This window comes from Glossina fuscipes, unplaced genomic scaffold (genome assembly GCF_014805625.2).
Source record: "Glossina fuscipes isolate IAEA_lab_2018 unplaced genomic scaffold, Yale_Gfus_2 28, whole genome shotgun sequence".
NCBI classification, from domain to species: domain Eukaryota; kingdom Metazoa; phylum Arthropoda; class Insecta; order Diptera; family Glossinidae; genus Glossina; species Glossina fuscipes.
The window spans coordinates 4,002,713-4,024,401 of NW_023998423.1; the positions used below are offsets into that span (position 1 = coordinate 4,002,713).

Below are 21,689 nucleotides of genomic sequence, written 5' to 3' on the forward strand. Positions count from 1 at the left end.
CATCCATCCATCCATCCATCCATCCATCCATCCATCCATCCATTCGTACAGCCGTTTATTCTTAAAGTCGTTCAATCGCATACACCAGCACCGCACGGAAAGGCCACACACGTTGTCGTTAATTTTTTTTTACTTTCCAACATTGTGTGCACGTCAGACTGACTATTCTCGGTTAAGAATGGACACGCATATCAAATGCAAATACAAATAACAACAATAATTAAAAAATTGCTTTTGTCTTTTCTTTTTCATCTCTTCATTTCATTCAAGCTTAACTTGTCTTTCAATATTTCATTTTACCTGTTGTCACCGTTGCGTTTATTCATTATCGTAAATTTTTGGTTTTTTCTAAAGGGACGAAAGACTAACTCACTCTAACTCTTTTTTTTTTTTTTATTTCTTAATACAAAGCGTGCTTAACCTTTAGGAAGATAATAATAATTACGGTTTAGTAGTAGTAATGACACGCAACTAACTGGGGGTATGTTTGTTTGTAAGTCTATCGACAAATTTATAACTTAATGAGCTGATGATCGCGTCCAACGGTAAGAGGGATCTTGAACAAAAAAGATGTAAGTTTTACTATACCGATCCGTCCGTCTGTCCGTCTGTCCGTCCGTCTGTCCGATAACGGTGTTGTATAATGTAAATATAATGAAGTCCCTCTCTAATAGAGCCATAAATGCAACTGTTATTGATCAACATATCATGTGGGTTTGTCATATCGCATCATTCCTGCTGTTGTTGTTGTTGTTGTTATTGGTGTTGTATGTTTGTTTCTGTATTTATAATCCATATATATACGTGCGCATATACATGAACCGTAGTTTTAAAACACATATGTTCTTTCTGTTTTCTATTTGGGTGGTCTTTCTGCTTTTTCTACTTCTTTGTAACCGCTCAGCAGCACACGCACACAGTTAGCTCATTGGAACTCTTAGGTCAGATTTATTTCTTTTTTTTTTGTGAAGAAAAGACACGGAGAAGGAGCTTTTTCATGGCATCAAATGCGTATGGGTAGAACAGTAACAGTAACTCATAAAAGATATTTGAATGCTCATTAAGACATCAAAGTTGAACAATCACACAGGTATCGAGAGCATTGTTGACGGTAAGTGGATGCCGTTCGAGAAAGAAAAAACAGAGGCAAGAAAAAAAAAAAAAACGAAAATTTTAAATAACATGTGGCCTCAGATAATGTATATAAAGTTTGATGAAAGCCTTTCGCATAGACACCCTAAATAATGAAGATTTCTTTAAGCGATATATGTCGTTAATTTAGGGATATAGCTGTTATTGACTGTATATACGTATATATAAGCACAATTTCCTATTAAAGGCTATGGCTTACTGTGCTTGCTTATGAAGAAAACAATTCTTTTATATAAGCTGCCCTCTGCATTTCCTCATTCAGACCAATTATCGGAGACATTTAAGACAATTTGGGCGAAAAATATTTTATATATATTAGTTATGAATATGCTCAGTTCAGGATGTGAGGTCCTGACGAGTCCTCTAGTGCAACTGCAACTCTTCGCCACTTTGGTTTTTTTTTTTTTGAAGTTTGCTGGAATTTCTCGACACATATGTAACGTACCAAAAGCCCGAATGAATGCAGTATTGAAGTTGAAGTTTTAACAAGGGAGCAAAATAGATTTCACGACTTAATCAGATAAGAAGAAAAAGTACTGTGAAAGGTCCATGAAAGATCACTTTGCATGCACTATTGTACTGCACTATCGAACCGATGGCAAATCTCAAATGCGGTAGAGTTTTTAATAAAGCCGAAAGCCTTAGATGCTAGTGCCATAAGACTTTTAGTCCTAGAATTTATTCTCTGGCTAAATTTATAATAATAATGACAATAATAAACCGTGTTAAAATGCGAAGCCCATATACAGAATGTCTGAAGTATTGCAACAATTTAGTGCAAATTGACTGGAGCGGACTTATGTAAAGTTTGATTATTCTAGGTGGATTTTTATTATAGAAAAGTAAACATTAGACTTGGTTTTGTTTTGCAAAGGCTTATGTTATGGTCAAAAAATGCTCTATTAGTAGTGTGAATAGTTTGGGCCAATGCATGTTTAATAAAGTTCATCCTTGGATCTAAATAGATCTACGTACCAAAATTCATCAACGTGTTGCACAAATTGCAAGTAATACATCGATGGATATCAGACGGATAGATAGACACCATAGATCCAATGTTTAAATGAACTCAGAAAATTGTTTTACGTATCCGGGTGAGAGGCCAAAAGCAAAGAATCTCGACTAGCAACTCGATTGTCGTAGGTTTCAATCTCAAGCGCGGTAGAGTTTTCAATAATGCCGATAGCCTTAGATGCTAGTGCTTTAAGACTTTAGCCGTAGACTTTATTCCTCTGGCTAAATTAATAATAATAATAACAGTTTACCCACTGGTGCCTTTACATTTAATTTTGATGAGGACTTTACTCTTACCCATACCTATTAAGGATGTTCTACGACTAACTAAATCCCACAAAACATTTGTCAAGAATAAATATTTCTTTTACAACCAGAGGGTTCCCTAAAAAATCTCTGCTCTATAGAAAACTTTGAGGGAAAGTTACTGATAGCGGTACTCTTCTAAGGAACACACAGTGTTACTTTTTTACTCAAAAATTTTCTTACAAAAATTGCCTAATAAGAACAGTCTACAGTACACGAGGTAAATGCGAATTTTACGGGCAATAAATTTACTTATAAAATACGTTTTCCAAAGAGATAAACAAAATGAGTTTTGTGGAGCAAAGCCATAGAAATTGATAACAAAAATAGGTAAACCTATGCTGCTGTGGTGAAATTTCTTAGAGTGTCTGCTGCGCAAAGCGAAGAACTTGAGAGATTTTTTAGAAGCAAAGTTTATTCAAATAAAATCATTGGAAAAAAAAATTTTTTTTCCTGTTAAGCGATCAGCCACAGAAAATGTTTTCAAATTATTTAACTCAAAGGACTATTTAGGACTATTTTTTATGAAGAATACCTGCAATCCATGTTCAAAATGTAATGGTAACGTTTCTCACGAGATTATCATTGTTTGAAATTTGCATTTTGAAAATAAGGAAAGTAGTGTCACTAATGTCGTTGCAAATAATCGAAATGATATAAAATTTTTGTTAAAAAAAATATGAATAGATTTTCTCCTGGAAACGACATCTACGCTTCCCACATTACCGACCGGTGTACAAAGTGTCTATTTCGGGATTTATTGGCCTATGTACTGCTAGAGGTAACGATTATCCAAATTCGCTTCTCAAAGTGATTATAGCTTCTATGACTTGTTTTTAACATAGTTACCTGTAATGTGTTTATGCTTTATTTCATAATACGAAATTTATCTGCAATCGATTAACTTACCACGCAAGCTACATATACACGTACAAGTTATAACATTTGCATATACGCAAGTATTTATTGCTTAATTAACATACATACATGCATTCGTGTACAGATTATGCGTTTATTTTTTTTCACAATTTTGATTAAGATGAAAATTTTCGTAAAAAACATATTCGATCATATTTGATGTTCAACGTGGAAAATAAATAATTTTCGATTCTTTTCTTTATACTTTGACAGTTTTCAAGGAGTGTGGGGCATATGATGCTTTTATTTATTTTTTTTTGTTTTATTCATTTTTTTTTTTTTTTTTGCGTTTATTTTAAAGATGGATGTGCGTAGTACTCGATTTAAACAAATGGATTGGCTTGTGACAGGGGCAAAAAGAAGCTAATCAACGATTTCAAACACCTACACATTTCTTAATAATATGAGATGGAGAAGAGGAAAAATGAAAACACGTGCATTTATCTTAACGTTTATATATATACATCTATATATATATATTTATATGCATTTATGTGTACGCTTGAGCTTTGTGAGATTGTGTACAATCTTCTTAATTTGCCATTAGTATTATTAAACGTTTAATGACAACGCATCACCGCAAATGTCAAAAGTAAATGCAAATTATGATTGACAATTGCAATCAGAATAATCGCACATGCATTGCATTGATTGACACCGTGATGATGGCTTGTGGCAAGACATTTACATTGGATATATGTCTGCATTTTACAGACAAAATGCACAAAATGCAGATAATAAACACAAAATGATATCAATAACAACAGCCTCCTTTCAGTTCACTTCTTACCTAAATTAGTTTTAAATCGCAACATTTTTGCGTCAAAATATATTCTCATTATCTCATACGTTTCGATTTTTCGCGCACATTTTCGCAAACACTTGTAAGCGAGCCTTTTCCATACTTTATATCAATTGCTTTTAATACATACATGCGCTACACATTAAGTTTTCATATTATTGCACTATCATTAGCGAAGAGTATCATCGGTCATAACTATATGATATCATTTGTAACTATATAACTTTTAAGCCGTCTTATCGATACCCAACTACTATTGAGAGCTTGCTTAGGAGTAGCTTGCCGTCGCTAACTAACGCTATCCGGCTTAAGTTGAATACAAATGTACAGATGTACAGATCATCCGACTGACGCGCCCTCAATTTTATAAAATAACTTTACGATTCTTATATATTGACTTAAGATATGGAATATACAAAAATTAAACTCAACCTAGATATGCTTTTGCTACTTAGCTTTCATATTATAAGGATTTTTATTTTATATTGACTTGAAGGTTATCGGGCGCTAAAGTTTTCTGTTCAATTTAAATACTAATAATAGTTATGTTTTAATTTAGTTTCAAAGCTTTGTCTTGAATTAACGTTAAACAAAGCGCAAAAAAAAAAAAAAACAAAACAAACACAAAAAAAAAAAAACAACAAGTTTACGGAGTTCTCATTGTCATTGAAGGTGTTAATAATTGCATTATCTCTAGATCTGCATATATTGATTTACTTATTATTATTAAAGTTAACGTATATCTATATATATAATTATTTTTCCACATTTCTTGTTATTATACCAATAAACAAAATATCGGTTTACACTCTATTAAGATGTGGTTTATCGAAAGGCTTCTTCGCATTTGCGTATCTACGTACGCAAGCTATCCATGTATGTTTCGCACTGTCAATACGTATGAATATATATATATATATATATATATATATACGTGTGTGTATGCATTCAGTATGATTGCATATGTTTGCTTATACATCATATGGTTATTACGTTTACATCTTAAATTACGATTTAATAATAACATAACAACAAGTAGCATTCAAACTAATTATATTGATTATTATATGAAAGGCAAGAACAAAATCAAGCCACAAAGGAAAAATGAAAAAAAAAAAAAATTATAAATATACGGCCTAGATTGCATGTGATAGATTACAGTGTAAATAAAAAACCAAATTGCATATGTGTTTGTGCTGTAAGTGTGAGAAATTTCAACAATATAACGTTTTATCTCGGCGGGGAAAGAGAAGAAAGAAACTTAAAAAAAAAATTACTCAAATAAAACAACAAACAATCCTTCTTACAATACATTAAATATACGAAACGTTGCACGACTTTTTCTTTAATACAATACTTCTTCTTAGATTTATTAAAAAGCAATCCACGCAATGCAAGTCGAATTTCACCTTAATCTAAACCCGTTTATTATGAAAAAAATTAAAATGATTTAGAAAAGAGCTCGTGCTAACCAATCAAAGTTAATATATGAAAAAAAAAAGTTTTTTTTAAATTGCTTAAGTAGTCAGTATCCTCGCCGAGTGCTAACATTTTAAGAAAATATTTCGCTTTCAAATGAGTTTAGCTACTTCGTAGTAGATAAGGCCATGAAGATTAAGAATTAAAAGCTGTCAGATACATATCTGTATATTTCTGAGAAATGAGCCTCTCACGGCTGCTTATTCCAACTTGAACTCAAGCTTGAGCTTCAAACTTTTGACAAACTATAAGAGTTGTAGGTAAACAAACAGGAGACGGTATGGATTCATTAACTATATCGCCTGACTCGTAACGTCTAGAAATGTTGGTGTCATATATGCCACAAAAAATATATGCTCGCACATATTTAACAGTATGCACATATTCACTATCCCGTTAGACGCTAACTCTGTCTGTCGATTTCGAACTCAGCCCAGTCTGACGGCAAATCTCTTTAGAATGACTGAACAAGTGAAGATAATGACGTTACACGTCTTACACAACTTATTCTGTGGAGTCGCTTCCGGGTCAAAATATTCGTCTCAAGCTTTAGTTAAATACCTCTTATATGATGAAAATTAAAGTCTCTTGCACTGAAGTCCTTAACCTTAGGTTAATACATACTTTCACGTAGCATCAGATAGATCAAGTTTGATCGAAGCTTTCTGCCCATATAACGACCGATTTTCAGCGAATCCAGCAAATATGACCTGCAGAGTCACTCAAATAGATCACATATTAACTTCGCACACAGCTAAGTGTTCGTTGCCCATTAATATTTAAAGCGGATATTGTCCAATAGAGAGCAACTTAAGATGAAATCACTTCCTTGAATCAGAGGTGTGCTAGCCCCCAAGATTCTAGATTAGTAATTTAACACGACGCAGCCACTCCACACAGTCCACAGCAGTGTCCCGTTACAGTGCAACTTGACACACACGACAAGCGTGCAGAGGTAGAGCGATGCAGAATCTAATGCAATACAGACGTACGCTCCTTTTTGTTTAACGTGAGTTATAAAACCTCACGCTTCACGCCACCCGATGGTATACGGGTTAATTATGCATAACGAGTGCTTTCGAGAGACTTAGACCCCTATCCCTATGAACTAGGGGCCTCTCAAATATATTTATTGTGTAAGGCTCAATAAACCCATTCTGGGAAATATTAAGACCTACCATTACCTCTTTAATTATTCTATTCCCGAATAGCCGTACCCAGCATTCAGGACTTCCTATCATAACTACAAGATTCCATTCCTAAAAACGTCCTCTACAGTAGAGACTGATACCAAGTGAGTTTCTAACCTCCGGGGAGCTTAAATTTAGTCTATTAGTCCTTAGCTCCACTTTACACGACATTGCCTCCGGACCAACCATACAATCCCGGCTATCCAACACCGGACTACTTTTCTTCAAGATACATATGCGTCGGGTGCTACACCAAACATGGCAGACTCCACATTTTCGACCATTACTACGTATATTATCAACGTATATTATGTAACCAATTACAATACAATAACAACTGGTTTGTACATCATTCATAGAAATAATCTACGAGAAAAGAAGTGCTCAAGGCAAGCTTCTTCCAGAAAACTTGTCGCCAAGTTATAGATAGCCGAAGCCTTAAACTCTTCTTCGCCAGTCAGTCTTCTTCAAAAGTTTATCAGGGCAGACCACCAGCAGGTGAGAGTTAAGCAGCCATTAAACATAGATTATCTCCCTTCTTATGCAACGCAATATACTTTGATTTCATATTTTCCGTATGCCTGTGCGTGAGCATGTTGATCGATTAGGACTACCCTTTTTTTGTCGAAATGTCGCCGATAGACATTAACATAAATTTTTGGAATGACATTTGTTCCAACGAAAATATTTTTAATTTTGAGTTTTTTTAAAATACTGTTCAGTCACTTCACCATTGGCCCCTGTAAACGGTGCCTGCTAATTAGTAAAATTCAGTTGTCAGTTTCAGGGACCTAAAAATAGTGGCTTGCAGACCTACGCACGTTTTCAAATCGTTTTGGAGTGTCTTTCTGATAGAGAACAGAGTTTATATGACTTTCGATGAATACCTTCTGCTGTCAAACGTTATATCCTTGGTGGAGGATACGAATATGAAAATAGAAACGCTCTAAGCATATTCAGTAGACGTTTAGAAACAAGAAGAAGCAATATTGATGTATTAGTTGTGCTCGATCCGTATGTCGAATGAGTCGTCAACCGTAATGCGCTATAGGATGGTAGCGGTATAAAGCGATTTTATAAATAAACTTACATACGAGTTAACTCACAACAACTCAGTTTGTCTACATAATAATTAGAAAGAAAATTACGTGAATCGATAACACAACAAAATGCTTATATAAATAATTGCCAAACACAAATTACGAACACATACATGGGCATACGATTATATGTATTGTATTGTAGATGCTAACAACTAAGATCGTATGTGATCATGTTATAAAGACATCTTATTTTTATACAATACGTACATTGTAGTTGTTGCTTCTATTTAAGTTTTGTTTTCACTTCATCACTCCAGCCATGAACATGATATGAAAAGAAATATTTATATATATATATATTTATATAATGTATTATATGTATATATAAATATGTATGTTCCAGACTTTAAAGTAATATGATAAAGTCAGGCAGACACAACTGATTATGGTGACAAAACCAAATATGTTTGCTTGTTTGTAGGTATGCTTGTATGTAAGCATCTATGCATGTAAAGTTGCAATTGCATGCTTTTGCTGTTAATATAGTTATAAGCGTACAAACATACATTGTGCATGTTCAGGAGGATGATGTTATAACAACAACAACAACAACAACAACAAGATGTCTGTAATACTAAACTCTAAATATGGTAAAAGATATATTGTCAAGAAAGTAAATAAGGAAAATGAAAGAAATAAGAAAGGTACGTCCACCACGTGAAACGAATCTTTGATACTCAAAGTGAGTCTTTGATACTTGTGAAAAAGGCTCTAATCGGTAAATTGTTATTTTTATAAACAAATGAAAATACTACAGTGGACTATGGTCATCTTTCAAAATAAAGCCAATTATGGGAAGTCATCAAAAAAGTGGTCCGGTCCGAACTATTTTCCGTAGCGTTCGTCCTTGGGTCAAGGTACATCAGTGTACCAAATTTGATCAAAATAACTCAAAATGTATGGCCTCCAGGTTGTATACAAGAGCATAAGATGAATAGATGGGCCGAGGGACAGACGCGAGAGACACGCTTGAAACAACACAGATAGTGATCGTGAATAGGTCGGTGTAATGAAAAATGGGTCTATCTCAAGTCAAGTTGGAGACACCCACACAAACTTAATATACCCTCGCACCACAAGTGAGGTAATGCATATATAATATAAATATTGATGATGCCAGAATGGATTCTATTCCCCTCACATTAACTTGCCTTTTAAAACAGGTAATTTTGGTTGGAATCACGAATACTTTTATATCCAACTCGCTCCGCTATCCACACTGAAAAAAATTTTGTATTATAAGAAAATGTTTCGGGCCAGTAAAGAATGCCAATCATTTCTTTTTATAAAAGGGCTCTCTCTCCCTAAATTGATTACAATGCTTGTCAAACGTTTTGTCACTTTTTCAAATGATTTAGGGGGTGTTTATGAAAATAATTTCTTATGAATGGTGCGATGGTCTACACAGATGGTTCAATAGACGAACGTAATTCCCTTTGACCCTTCTTAACCAACACTGTGCCTAAACTAGATGACTTGTCAAATACAAAGAAAAGGGAAAACAAAAATTCAGTTAACTCGTCTTCAAATTCTAAAGTAATTCATTTCGTCTATGAGGAGGGCTTAAAGCCTAGTTCTACCCATCGTGTACAGCATTATATATATAGTAAATATAATCTTTTACTTGCGATAGATATAAAATGAGTGGGACGAGCGTTAGATACCTCACACTGCTTCGCCTAGTCAAGTTATTCATTCTTTTTGATGGCAATATTTCAAAAGTTACGCCTTATTTTCATGTGAAACCCCTCTTAGTGAGGAACTCGCAAAATATCACATGGCGTGATCCAAATTTAGCAAAGCCTAACCTGTTTCCTAAAAATTGTATTATTTTCCAGTTACCGTTATAAAAGGCTAGAAAACAGGGCTCGTTTCTCATGATAACCCCTACTTATTTTAAAGTCTAAAAAATAGATCTACTTAATCCAAGTTCTCTATCGTTAATTAGCTAAAAATTTTCGTCCCAAACCATTAAAAATTAAATCTTTTTCTAAACAAGTTGTTTTTCATAAGAAATTTTACATCGACTAGAGTCCAAGAAATGGCTTTATATGGTGGAAAGTTGGTTTAGTTAATTGTCATGTCAAAATCCTATCGTGCACAAATTTTCCTCATGAAACATTAACAGTTGGGCGTTTTTCGCATATAAGGAATTATATCTCCCAAGAATTCTTATATGCGATGATATATATAGACTTAAGTAGGCCAACTCACGTATTTCGATATATTATTATAAACTAATTTTGACCACGGAATACTACAAATGGCACCTTTCAAAGATTCAGCTTTCATAGGGGCATTTACATGAGGGGGCGTTCCAAAATTTGCCTCAGCTGATCGAAAGTTTTTATATCAATTTAAAGTTTTCTCGACAAGTTTTAAAAGTCTTAGTTGTTTTCATATAACGACTGTTCAAGATAAGTCCTTATGTGGTCGAAAAAGTCGCCCGATTCAAACCATTTTCAAGAACTGTCGATCGGTAGTCAAAACACATCATTATACGAAATTTCATTACCGTATCTCAAAACTTGTGATCTGTAGATTGAACACAAAAATACATGGACAGACGGACAGACAAGCTTCAAATACAAAATCATTTTCGGAAACGTTTGGCATAAGAAGAGATGCGCCTATCTTCACCTCTTCTGGTTGTTACGTACTGGACAATAGGAAATTGTGTATAAATTTCTTTTTCTTACTTAATGAAGAAAAACTTTCGGGTAAAAAATACTAATGAAAAAGCATTTTCATGTGTGCTATCAGACTATAAATACAATTAAATGGAATTATAATTTGTCACGCCATCATCTACCTTTTTGAAAAGAGGGGAAGCTTTTATAAAAGTATAGCGTATGGCGTATGGCGTTTTGTTTCTTTTTTTTTTTTTTTTATTATTATTAATTTTACTAAAATACTAATAATACATGCTGGTGACAGGTTCAAAAGAGTGTCTTTAAAAGTACACATTATTCAATACGCGTCGAGTTGATTGTCTACGCTTTACTTTTTCTGGTCTCAACTTGTTTCCTAAGCAGTGTAAAAGCGACAAAAAAAAAGAAAAGAAATTTTATAATTCCGGCAAGTGTGAAATTGTTCACGTTTGATAAGGTATTTTGATGGGGTGTGAATGGGTTGCTGTATGCTGGCAGACGGTGATAACCTTCACTGCCTTTCTCACTGATTTATGTTATCTGCGCTTACACGTGTTCGATGCTTCGCCGTTTTCAACCGAGTGGATAATTTTTTAAATGCTCTTTTAATTTTTCAACTCAATCTAAACAGAAAATTGATTTGTTCACATTTTTTCAACGTTTAAATTTAATGGCATCATTTTATAAATTTACAAACACACACACACAAAATGTTTTGTGTATCTAGTACCTACCCTCTTGTTCCTTTCTAGTTTGCAGTTGAACTAACCTATCGGCCTTAATAGCTATTACTTTTTCTTCTTCTTATTTTTCTTATTCTTCTTCTATTTCTTGTCTACAGTTACCAAGTTTAAGCCTGTAGTTTTCAGTTTTCTTTTTTGCTTTTTTTTTTTTTGCTACTTTGAACGATTTATACGTGCATTCCGTGCAGCCAATACATAAACATTTTTACACGTTCATTTCCGTCGACACTTTGTAATGTTTGCTGTTCTTGTAAAAGATTTTTTTCAAACGCCAGCCATGTCCTGGAATTTAATCAATTTTTTTTTTTTTTTTTCGTTCTTTCTTTTCTCTCAGCTTACGCTGAATAAAACGTATAATCGATTTTAGTTTATTGTTATTGTCTTCCTCGTATATGTATTGATTGCTGAAAATTTATCTTAAATTTAAAGAATATTTAAAATTGTTTTTAATTTCGTCTACTCAAATGAATATTTAAAAAAAATCAAATGCTTTTTCTCTTTCTTTACAGGTAGAAGTAAGTATTGCACTCTATCCTCTATTATAAGAACACATGACGAAGACATGCGGCAAGTATTCAAAAATTTAAATTTTAATAATCATTTTCAATTGAATATAGCGTCTTTTACATGCACTAGCTACAAATGTGCATACGTTACAAGTGTTTTCCCGTTTGCCCCTTTCTGAGGGCACTAAACATTTGAGGTGTTAGAGAGGCATGGCTTTCTTTAGAGGAGGTGATATGGTTTTTGACATATGGCTTCGTTTTGGTACTTGAGATGTAGTGAAGCTGTTCAAAGGTGTGGAATTTGTCAAGCCAAGTTTCGAACTCCCATCAGCACAGTGGAACTAAGCGTGTTAGATGCGCAAATAAGTTTCCCGGTCTCTTGTTCGGCTTTGAGACGAAAGTTTTCATTCTACCAATTTTCCACATATTCAAAGTTAGCCAATTATAGCCGAACCAAGTCATTCCAGATCGAACTAAGGGTTATTGTAAAGATATGTAAAAAAAAGATTCAACTTCAGACATCTTTGTGCATCAGCGTCCACCTTGTCTGGATCCAGGAAGTTTAATTGCACAAGTGTATGCTTGCCTTAAACTGTCTGAGTACGGATCGTATCTGAGAATGAGCGTCAGCCGCCCATACATTTTTGCCTAGAAAAATTGCAATTTATTGGTCATAGTATGGTATTAATCAGAAACCCGCTATATATCAACGAGCGACAGCTAAAATTCAAGTACAAGTGAGCTGGGCTCACTGGGTTCACCAAGAGGTATTCTTTAGGTTTCCTAAATATGTTAGACAATTTATCGATCACAAAGATTGATATCCACTCCTATAGGATGATGACGTAGGATTGTGGAAGTTGTCGCCGATTCTTTCCCAAAAATGTATTATCGGTTAATGAAAAGTCTATGGCTGGTCTACCCTGATTCTTATTGCTTGAACTAATCATAGATATTATATATTAGTTAAAGTGTTTGCTTATAAGGATTCAATCAGTCATTTGCTTTTTTAAGTAATAAGATAAACATTTAGATGGAAAGATTTTCGTGCACTTGCATAATGATATCGTCCTAAGTTTCTTGTAAGTGTTTTTAACAAAATCTTGGCTAACAGTTTGGAAGGCAATAGGAGAAGTTAAATTGTTATCTCCTCGAGTGAGAAGACCTTATTGTGCTCAAATTGTTATCTCTCGATATCCTTGCAGTAAAGTTAAAGTTAGAAAATTTATTAATAAACTATTTGAAGAACAAGTAAGAACATTATAGTCAGGCGACGCCGACCATTAAATACCCTAAACCACTTCGCCTAGTATAGTTGTTCGTTCGTTTTGGTAATAATACATCAGAAAGCACACATTATTGCCACACAAATTAATTATAATTTCCGTGAAAATCCGCCAATTGAAAGGTTAGATTTTCTCTCCATATAAAAGTTTGCGCCTGTATATTTTGGGGCCCAAAAAAAATAGACCTATGTGACCCAAATTCCTTAGCATTAACTTTTTTGCTGCGATAAATTAATTTTCATTATAAAATGTTAAAAATGAAGCCTTTTTCCGAAGATCTTAGTACTCGTGAGATATCTTAAATGGGAGGAGCCAGGAAATAGACCCATGTGGTTCAAATTAGGTTCACTTAATTGTTTCATTTAATTAGCTTTATAGGTTTTCATCATAAAAAATTAACAATTAGGCCTGTTTGTCATGTAAGGCGTCATGAGAATCCTTAAATGCGGTGGTTTCCAAAAAATAGACCTAGCTGATCCAAATTCGCTAAGGTAAATTTCTTCATCTATTTAGTATTATGAGCCAGTTTTCACCATGAAATGTTGTAAATTCGACCTTTTTGCCATATAAAGCTTTAGTTTCCTTAGGAACTGTTATGTGAGATGGGGTTTAAAAGTTTTCCCTTGCTGATTCAAAGTTTTGATACCTATTTAGAATGCCGAAATAATACTACTTAGCCACTTTTGTCGAGAAGTTTTGAAAATTGCAATTGTTTTCCATATAACGGGAGTGGTCGAAAAAGTGAATCAATTCGAATCATTTTCAATAGCGCTCATCCTTGGGTCAAATTGCATCTGTACACCAAATTTTATCAAAATCTCGCAAAAATTCTGATCTGCAGCTTGAACACAAAAATACATAAGCAGCCATCATAGGGACAGTTGGACAGACAGATTTAGATCGATTTAGAAAATTATCCTGAATCGATTGGTGGGTCCATCTTATACTCTTCGTGGGTGTTACATATGTCCGCACTAATTAAATATACTCTCTACCACAAGGGGTGGTTTGCCCTTTTCTTGCTGTTCACTAAATCTTAAGAAAATGATAAGAAATTTCGGTTTCTAAAAGGCTAAGAAATGCCAATTTTGCTTAATGTTTGAAAGAGAAATGAATAATGAGCAAAATAACAATTTATAGTGTGCTTGGTGATGGTGGGTTGCGGGCAAAGGTCCGGAGGAGCCTGTCGTTGACAATTTTAATGTTAGTTTCGTATTCCTGGCGATGGAAGGAACCGTTCATGTGTTTTAAAGTTACTTCACGCTGGAATCTATTTTAAACCATAACTAATATAAGGTTTCTGTTGCTAAAGAATGCTCGTTAGTGGAACTGACAAAATTGCTTTATTTAAATGCTTTATGAGATAGATGCTAGTCGTCTTTGGGGTTAAGAAATGTATGTACTTACAACCGTAACAAAACCTCAAATGGAGTTCGACTTGACAATGAAAGTTTTCAAAATAGTTTTTCTTGAAAAACCGAACGTTCAACAATAAATTGCATTTTTAATTTAATGACTTTAAGTGGTATGTATGTATGTATGTATGTATTTGTGTAGAAAATTACTTGACAGAAATTTTATGTTAACAAAACTGAATGCTTAAGTGATTTTACATGCTTCATATGACAGTGAGAAAACAATAAGTAAGAAAACAAAAACAACAATAACAACAACAACTTAACAACTAGAGTCATCTTAAAGGAGTCCCAGTGATTGATTTGTAAGCAGTCTTTTAATTATTGTTTCATGACTTGGCGAATAAGCGAAATTTAATTTAATCTCGCTCACTATGCCAATCATCGAAGAAGCAACGAATAGAGAAATGATTTACGTGAAATTTCAAATTTTTACGATTTGTATTAATTGTTAATTCTCCGACTACTAAACAACAACAACAACAACAAAAACAGCAACAATCATTGGTTGTTAATGGGGGAGCGAAGGGTTGATTGTCGGTCTGTTGTTTTTTTTTTTTTTTTTTTTTTTTTTGCCACTTTTGAAAATACTTATTTTTTTTACCGAGAGAGTTTTTTTTTTTTTTTTTTTTTTTAAGGTACGCATAAATCTTGAGTGACTCGGTTTTTCACAAAATTTATGGTGGTTACGTTCTCTTTTTGAACTGCGACGACGACGATGATGATAGCGCGCGGCGTCTGATGGTGTATTTTGTTATAAATGAAAATATTTTGTAAATGAAAACTGAATGTGAAAATACTAAGTGCTACTGGACGCCAGTCATTGTGGTGCAATTATGTTTGTTTTATTTGCTAAAAGGAATTTTTATGTGTTTATTTAACGTCTTCTCATACCATACGACACCGCAATATAAAGCATTAAACTAACAACGTCCTAACAACCTAAAGCAATCCTATGATTTTAATTCGCAGGTCCTAGAGTACGAAAACCGAAGAAAACCAACAATATATCGCAAGTGAGTGAAAAAGGTCAAACGCCTACTGCCACCTCAGAAGATAAACGACCGCGTACCGCTTTCAGTGGCTCACAGCTGGCAAGACTGAAGGTAGATCATTTCTCTATCTTTTCATTTTTTTTTTTGTTTTTTTTGTTTTTTTGTTTTTTTTGCAAATTTTTCCTTGCAGTCTTGTATAACAATGAATTTAATGTTAATCTCGTTGACTGTAGCATGAATTCAATGAGAATCGTTATCTAACGGAAAAACGACGCCAGCAGTTAAGTTCCGAGTTAGGTTTAAATGAGGCTCAAATCAAAATCTGGTTTCAAAATAAACGTGCCAAACTAAAAAAATCGAGTGGTGTGAAAAATCCATTGGCGTTGCAGCTGATGGCGCAGGGTCTCTACAATCATTCGACGGTACCTTTGACACGCGAAGAAGAAGAACTACAAGAGATGCAGGAACGTGAAAGGGAGGCAGCCGCGGCAGCAGCAGTTGCGAACTCACTAACGCCGACCAGCGCGAATGCGGTGACCTCATAAGGCATTATTGAAAAAATTTTGTAAAAAAAACAAAGAAAAGCGAAAAAAATTGTTTGAGCAATTAATGTAAATAGTATTGAAAGCAATATAAAATTATTAATTATTTATAATTGATAATTTGTGAAAAAAAGTTCAGGCAACGTATCTATTTTGTTGTGCTTCTTTGTTATGCTTTAAAATAAACTTTTGAAAAATTTCTAGTCCTTTAGTTTATATCTACTAACTGTTAAGTACAGTAAATTTAAGTTAAATTTAATTTGAAAATAAAACAAAAAAAAAAAAAAAAAAAAAAATTAATTAAAAAAGTTTATTTTAATTATTGTTAATTTAAATCGATAAATTAAATTAAATGTAATTTTCATGGAAAAAATCGAGAAATGTTTTTCTTCCGTCTCTTCTTTTACAGGTAAGAAAATTTATTTACACAAAAAATCTTTTCAAATGTAGCAAGGCTTTTGTACCCAATGTTGGTGTTACCAAGATCATTACAACAAATTATAAATAATTTTCAATTTTTCTAATTTTTGAAATTTGTTTATATACGTTAGACTGTACTGCGGTACAAATATGCATTCAGTTCGTGCGGAGTTATACAACGGCCAGAAGGACTCGAGAATACGAATCTATTCAAAATCACTTTCTGACTCAATTCAAGCTTGTCGATCCTTCATATTTTTTCGCACAATTTTTGATCAAATATTGGAAACTAACCTGTTTTCGCCTAAGGGCGAACGCTACTAAAAACGTTATAGGACCACTTTTTTAACACATCCCGTATAATACCTTATTCTGAAAAGCCCTAACTAGCTATTTATAGCAACGTCTTACTCATTTATACCATGGCCATTATATTGAAGATTTGAATTTTCTATACCGATTAACAAGGGGCGGGAACATAGTCATAATAGATTCTTACGATCGACCTAGATTCTTACCAAGATTACAATCTATGCACTTTATAAGTGGCTTGGGATTACTTGAATTTTATGAGCCTTAAGTGAAACGACCAAATTTATACAGATCATTGCCTTAAGAGTGATATGAAAAAAGAAGAAAAAGTGTAAACTAAATTTGTTTTTTTTTTGAGTTTGAATTTATACTCATTTCTAAACTCAATATCATTTATATGGTTACGGCGGCTTCAACAAAAACGAATCCGATGGAGCACATATGCAAACAGACTCCTTGGCCGCTATTCGATATTGAGATTATTGCATCATCAAGCCTACAACTTATATTGTGTGGCATGTAGTTCCGTCCTTTTGATAGCGCATGTTATTCCAATTGACATCACAAAAAATTCGTTAGCATTGATCTCTCCTGCTCTGTATTTATGGTAACAAGATCTCTATCCTCGTTTCAAGGAAACAACGAGTGGGATAACACCTTCAGCACAAAAATCACTCGAAAGCCAAAGGTGTGTCCTTAATGCTATAGGTTGTGAATTGGCCCCAAAAACGATTACTCTGCTTGCTCGCTGGGTTATTAAGGTAAAGATGAGCCTTACATAAGAGGATGGTCTCTCAAAGAAGTTGCAATATGCGAATACTTATCGAGATTAAAAAATTCAGAGTTAGTTGCGGTGTAAATGTTTTTCGTGATAAAATTGCAAACTTTAATGAAAAATGATCGAATGATTTTGATATTTGAAACAAATCTTATACGAAAAATGCATACGCGTGCAGAAATGCGAAGACATGCGACAATTTTAGATATCTCCTCGCATTCTGCAAATTAGCTGCTCTGATAACAAGAGGCACTTGCGAGCTCAAAATTTGTCCTATTACGAATGAATATTATTTCCAAAAGGGAGAGGGCAAGAAATGACAAACGTGTATAAAAACACATACATATATACGTATGTACATGCTTATATATATATTTATATATATATATATATGTACATATTTTTGCAAAAGCACTTTTGGGATTTTTTGCTCAGTTTATTAAAAAAAAGAAATCTAATCTGTACAGCAGTTAATGTCATCCATACAAATAGATGTTATCCTGTTCTTACATTATCAAAACCCCAATCATGACCTTGTTGTGTAAATTTTCTGTGCCACAGCAGAACCTTACATTTCTGTAGCGCATCTGATATTTTGTCTACCTTGGCATTAAGGAATAAGTTGATAGTGTTTAAAGGCTAACATACCATAAATAAAATATGGTTCATGATTTAACTTTTGCGATAAATGTTCATGGGAAAAACAAGTGTGTTACCATTCGTCATTAGCTAGAAAATGTCATACATGGAAACAGTTATTCAAAATTGGATTGCAGTTTGAAAGTCATTATTAATTGATTGCAAATAATGAAAGCAGAACTAAGTTAAAGAGGTTATAGAGAAAGTGTTTTAAATTTCCTCGCAAACAAATCTGAATACAAAAAGAAAAACACTAAGCAAGTTATTGCGAATTAGATTCAAATTGCTAGACGACTATATGCGAGAAAAGAAATTTTGATAAATGACAAGAGAGCAAAATTGCACCTAACGCAAGGCTAAAGCATTATCATTATAGAGAATGGCGCTGAAACAACTGATTGCATTTCGTTTTGAGCATTTTTCAATAACCGCCTTGATTAAACGCTAAGTGAAGAAAGTCTCTCTGTAGTTCAACCGACTATGGATTAGTCCATTAAACATTTGCCAGATTATTTTATTAATATCTCTTCCTTGCAATTTCCTTCCTTTTCATTTCTAAGTACATATTCAAAAAAAAAAAAATAAATAAAAATAAATAATAATAAAAAACAAAAAACAAAAAAAAAAAACAAACCTTGATTATAATAAATTGTTGTAACTGACTCAAGTTGGAAAAAAGTTTTTGTTGCACAGCCATATAATATAAAATTGCTCTTGTTCGTTCTCTATTTAATGGATTTTTTACAGCATTCGTAACTCGAGTTCAAAGCAAATTGAACAAAAGAAACTAGAAAAAAAATTAAAAAAAAAAAAGAAGAAAAAAAATATATACACCATAACACTAACTACATACAACGTGGGTGGTCTTACCATTAACCATTGAATTTACATGCGTTTGCAAGCATCATCTCATATACAAAACATTGCTGTGAAAAAGAAACAAAAAATAAGGAAGACATAGAGAGCCAGCCAGCAATCTTTACCGACAGCAACTATATGAAAAACAAAAAGCACCAACAACATTGATTTTTGTTGGCGATACAATTTAAAAAGAAATAAAAATCGAATTAATTACTTAACTCTTAATAAGAAGACAGAGAGAGAAAAGCCGGTTTTAGTATTGTTTGTGTTTTTTTTTATATCCATCGCTGGATAATGATGGTATATTAATTTTTGTACCCTCTTTGTAGCATCGGGGATCACCCAAAGGATGTAATTACTTGAATGCAAATCCATTGACTTATCGTTCAACCCGATGGTTTTTGGAATCCTTTAAGTCCGATCAATTAATATAACAAAAGCTGAAGCTTACGCGTATATGTTTCTATTCGAGTACGAAGTTCATAAACGGCTGTAAGCTTTTGTGCAAACTAATGAGGAAGATTGCAAAATTTAATTAAATAAATCGGTAATAACGGTAACGTGTGTAGCGAATATTTTTTGTAGCTAAAGTGTCAAAGCAAAAAATGACTGCAATTAGAGTATGAAGCGTTCTACAATTTCCCTGTATTCACCTTACGTGCTGGGTATGCAGTATTCGCCCTAGCTTTCTGAACCTTTCTTTTTATATTCATCAGCGACGGATGAGGGGTGCATTCATTTTGTGAAAATGCTTGCAACAAATAGAAGAAAGTTTTAGAGACTCCGGAGATTAGCACCAAATTGAATTGTGAATCGGCTTAAGCGTGTCCGTCTGTCCTTCCGCTGTAATGTCTGTTGGATGCAAAATCACTCTCTCGACCTCAAATTTCGCAGAAACACTGGAGATTCTTGCACGCGAGTTGGCATTGGAAATGATCCAAATCGGTCGAAGGGCACGCCTACAGTGTCATGTACACTGAGAACACTTCTGTTTTTCAAAAGGAATAACATAATGATATTTTGCTCATTACTCATAAACTACAGCAGACAAATCTACAAAGCTTCAAAACTTCATTTTTGTAAGCTCTCTATAGAACACAAAAGCAAGCTTTTAAATAAAGCATATAAATGTTTGGGCCACACCTAAGTAAGTCCATCTGTCCGTCTGCCGAACTATGTAATAACTGCAGTGACAAGCTCGTGTTTGCAAAAGCTCGAGTTTGACAATAGACCAGAAAAGTCAAAGAACATACCTACAATGCTTACACATCCATACACACAAAACTGAGAACACCGTTACTTTCCGTGTTTTTTGCTCGTTGCTCATAAAGTACACAAGATATACACAATATAAAATTTCACAAAATTATTCTAAAAAACTAGGAAAAATCAGCCATGCCCACCCAATGTTATAGATGTTTGTTTTTTTTCAAATCTCTTATAGGATAACTTTGATGGGTATAAACGATTCGGTTGCAACCGAATACAATTTTCTTAGTTTTTTTTTTTTTGTTTTTTTGGAATTTAATCGTATCCAGCGAATATATCATTTCCAAAGCGCAATTTACTTAAGAGTAAACGAAAGCTAACCAAATAAAAAAAACTATAAAACATATGACTTGAAAAAAGTCACTGAACTCAACGTCATCAGGGTTCAAATTAAATGCTGTTTGTTCGCCTTTAAAACAGTAGGCGCTCTTATAACGCACCTAAGGTTCTCGTAGGTTAATGCGTGTGCATTTTAAATAGAAAATTTAAGGAAATGTGCGTTGTTTGTTATAAGGAAATATAAGAATTTGAAGGCTGCATGAAGCATGCGACTAAAACAGCCGAACAACAGACATGTGCAGGTATTGTTGTATCTACGATTGGGTTTTTGTAGCATTCAAAGAAAATTTATATTTTGATTTTGCAGATTTGAAATACAAGAATAGTTCTAACGCATCAACAAAGGAGGAATTTTTCACTTTGCTGATTAACCCTCACACCAACGACTATTATTAAGCAAAACCAACCGTATAAGATCGCGGGGTTCATCTATAATATCCGCTTCAGGGATCATGTATTTGTTTGAAGATTAACTTAAATTTAGATTTCCCTTTTATCTGCACAAATTCATCAAGACCCAGTTCTGGTAGTAATTCTCAAATTGCGATTCCCTTCAGAACTTCCTCGATAGCTGATAAGGCATTCATTGCAAGCTGAGCTCGTTGTTGCAAAAATTTCCCATTAAATCTTAGAACTTTCGAGGTTGGGGTTACCTTGTTTGAAGATTAACTTAAATTTAGACTTCTGTTATATCTGTCCAAATTCATCAAGGCCCAAATCTGGTAGTAATTCCCAAATGGTGGTTCCCTTCACAACATCCTCCACAGCTGATAAGGCATTCATTGCAAGCTGAGTTCGTTGTTGCAAAAATCTCCCATTAAATCTTAGAACTTTCGCGGTTGAGGTTACTCTGTTTGTCTCAATCGTTCGGCTTTCTTTATAGGCGATTTCAATTTAGCAGAGCTAGTAGTTCCCTTCAGACTTTCCTCCATAGATGATAAGACATTTATTGCAAGCTGAACTCGTTGT

General features: G+C 33.8%; 1 protein-coding gene across 1 annotated transcript in view; it reads left to right on the forward strand.

Moving 5' to 3' along the window:
- Window positions 1-16,105, forward strand: part of LOC119636491 (homeobox protein invected) — a 93,161-nt gene extending 77,056 nt beyond the window's left edge. Inside the window, exons 2-4 of the mRNA XM_038031858.1 lie at window positions 11,868-11,873; window positions 15,538-15,671; window positions 15,794-16,105. Of these exons, the coding sequence (XP_037887786.1) occupies window positions 11,868-11,873; window positions 15,538-15,671; window positions 15,794-16,105 (452 nt within the window). The remainder of the gene's footprint in view (window positions 1-11,867; window positions 11,874-15,537; window positions 15,672-15,793) is intronic.
- Window positions 16,106-21,689: the final 5,584 nt, after the last annotated feature.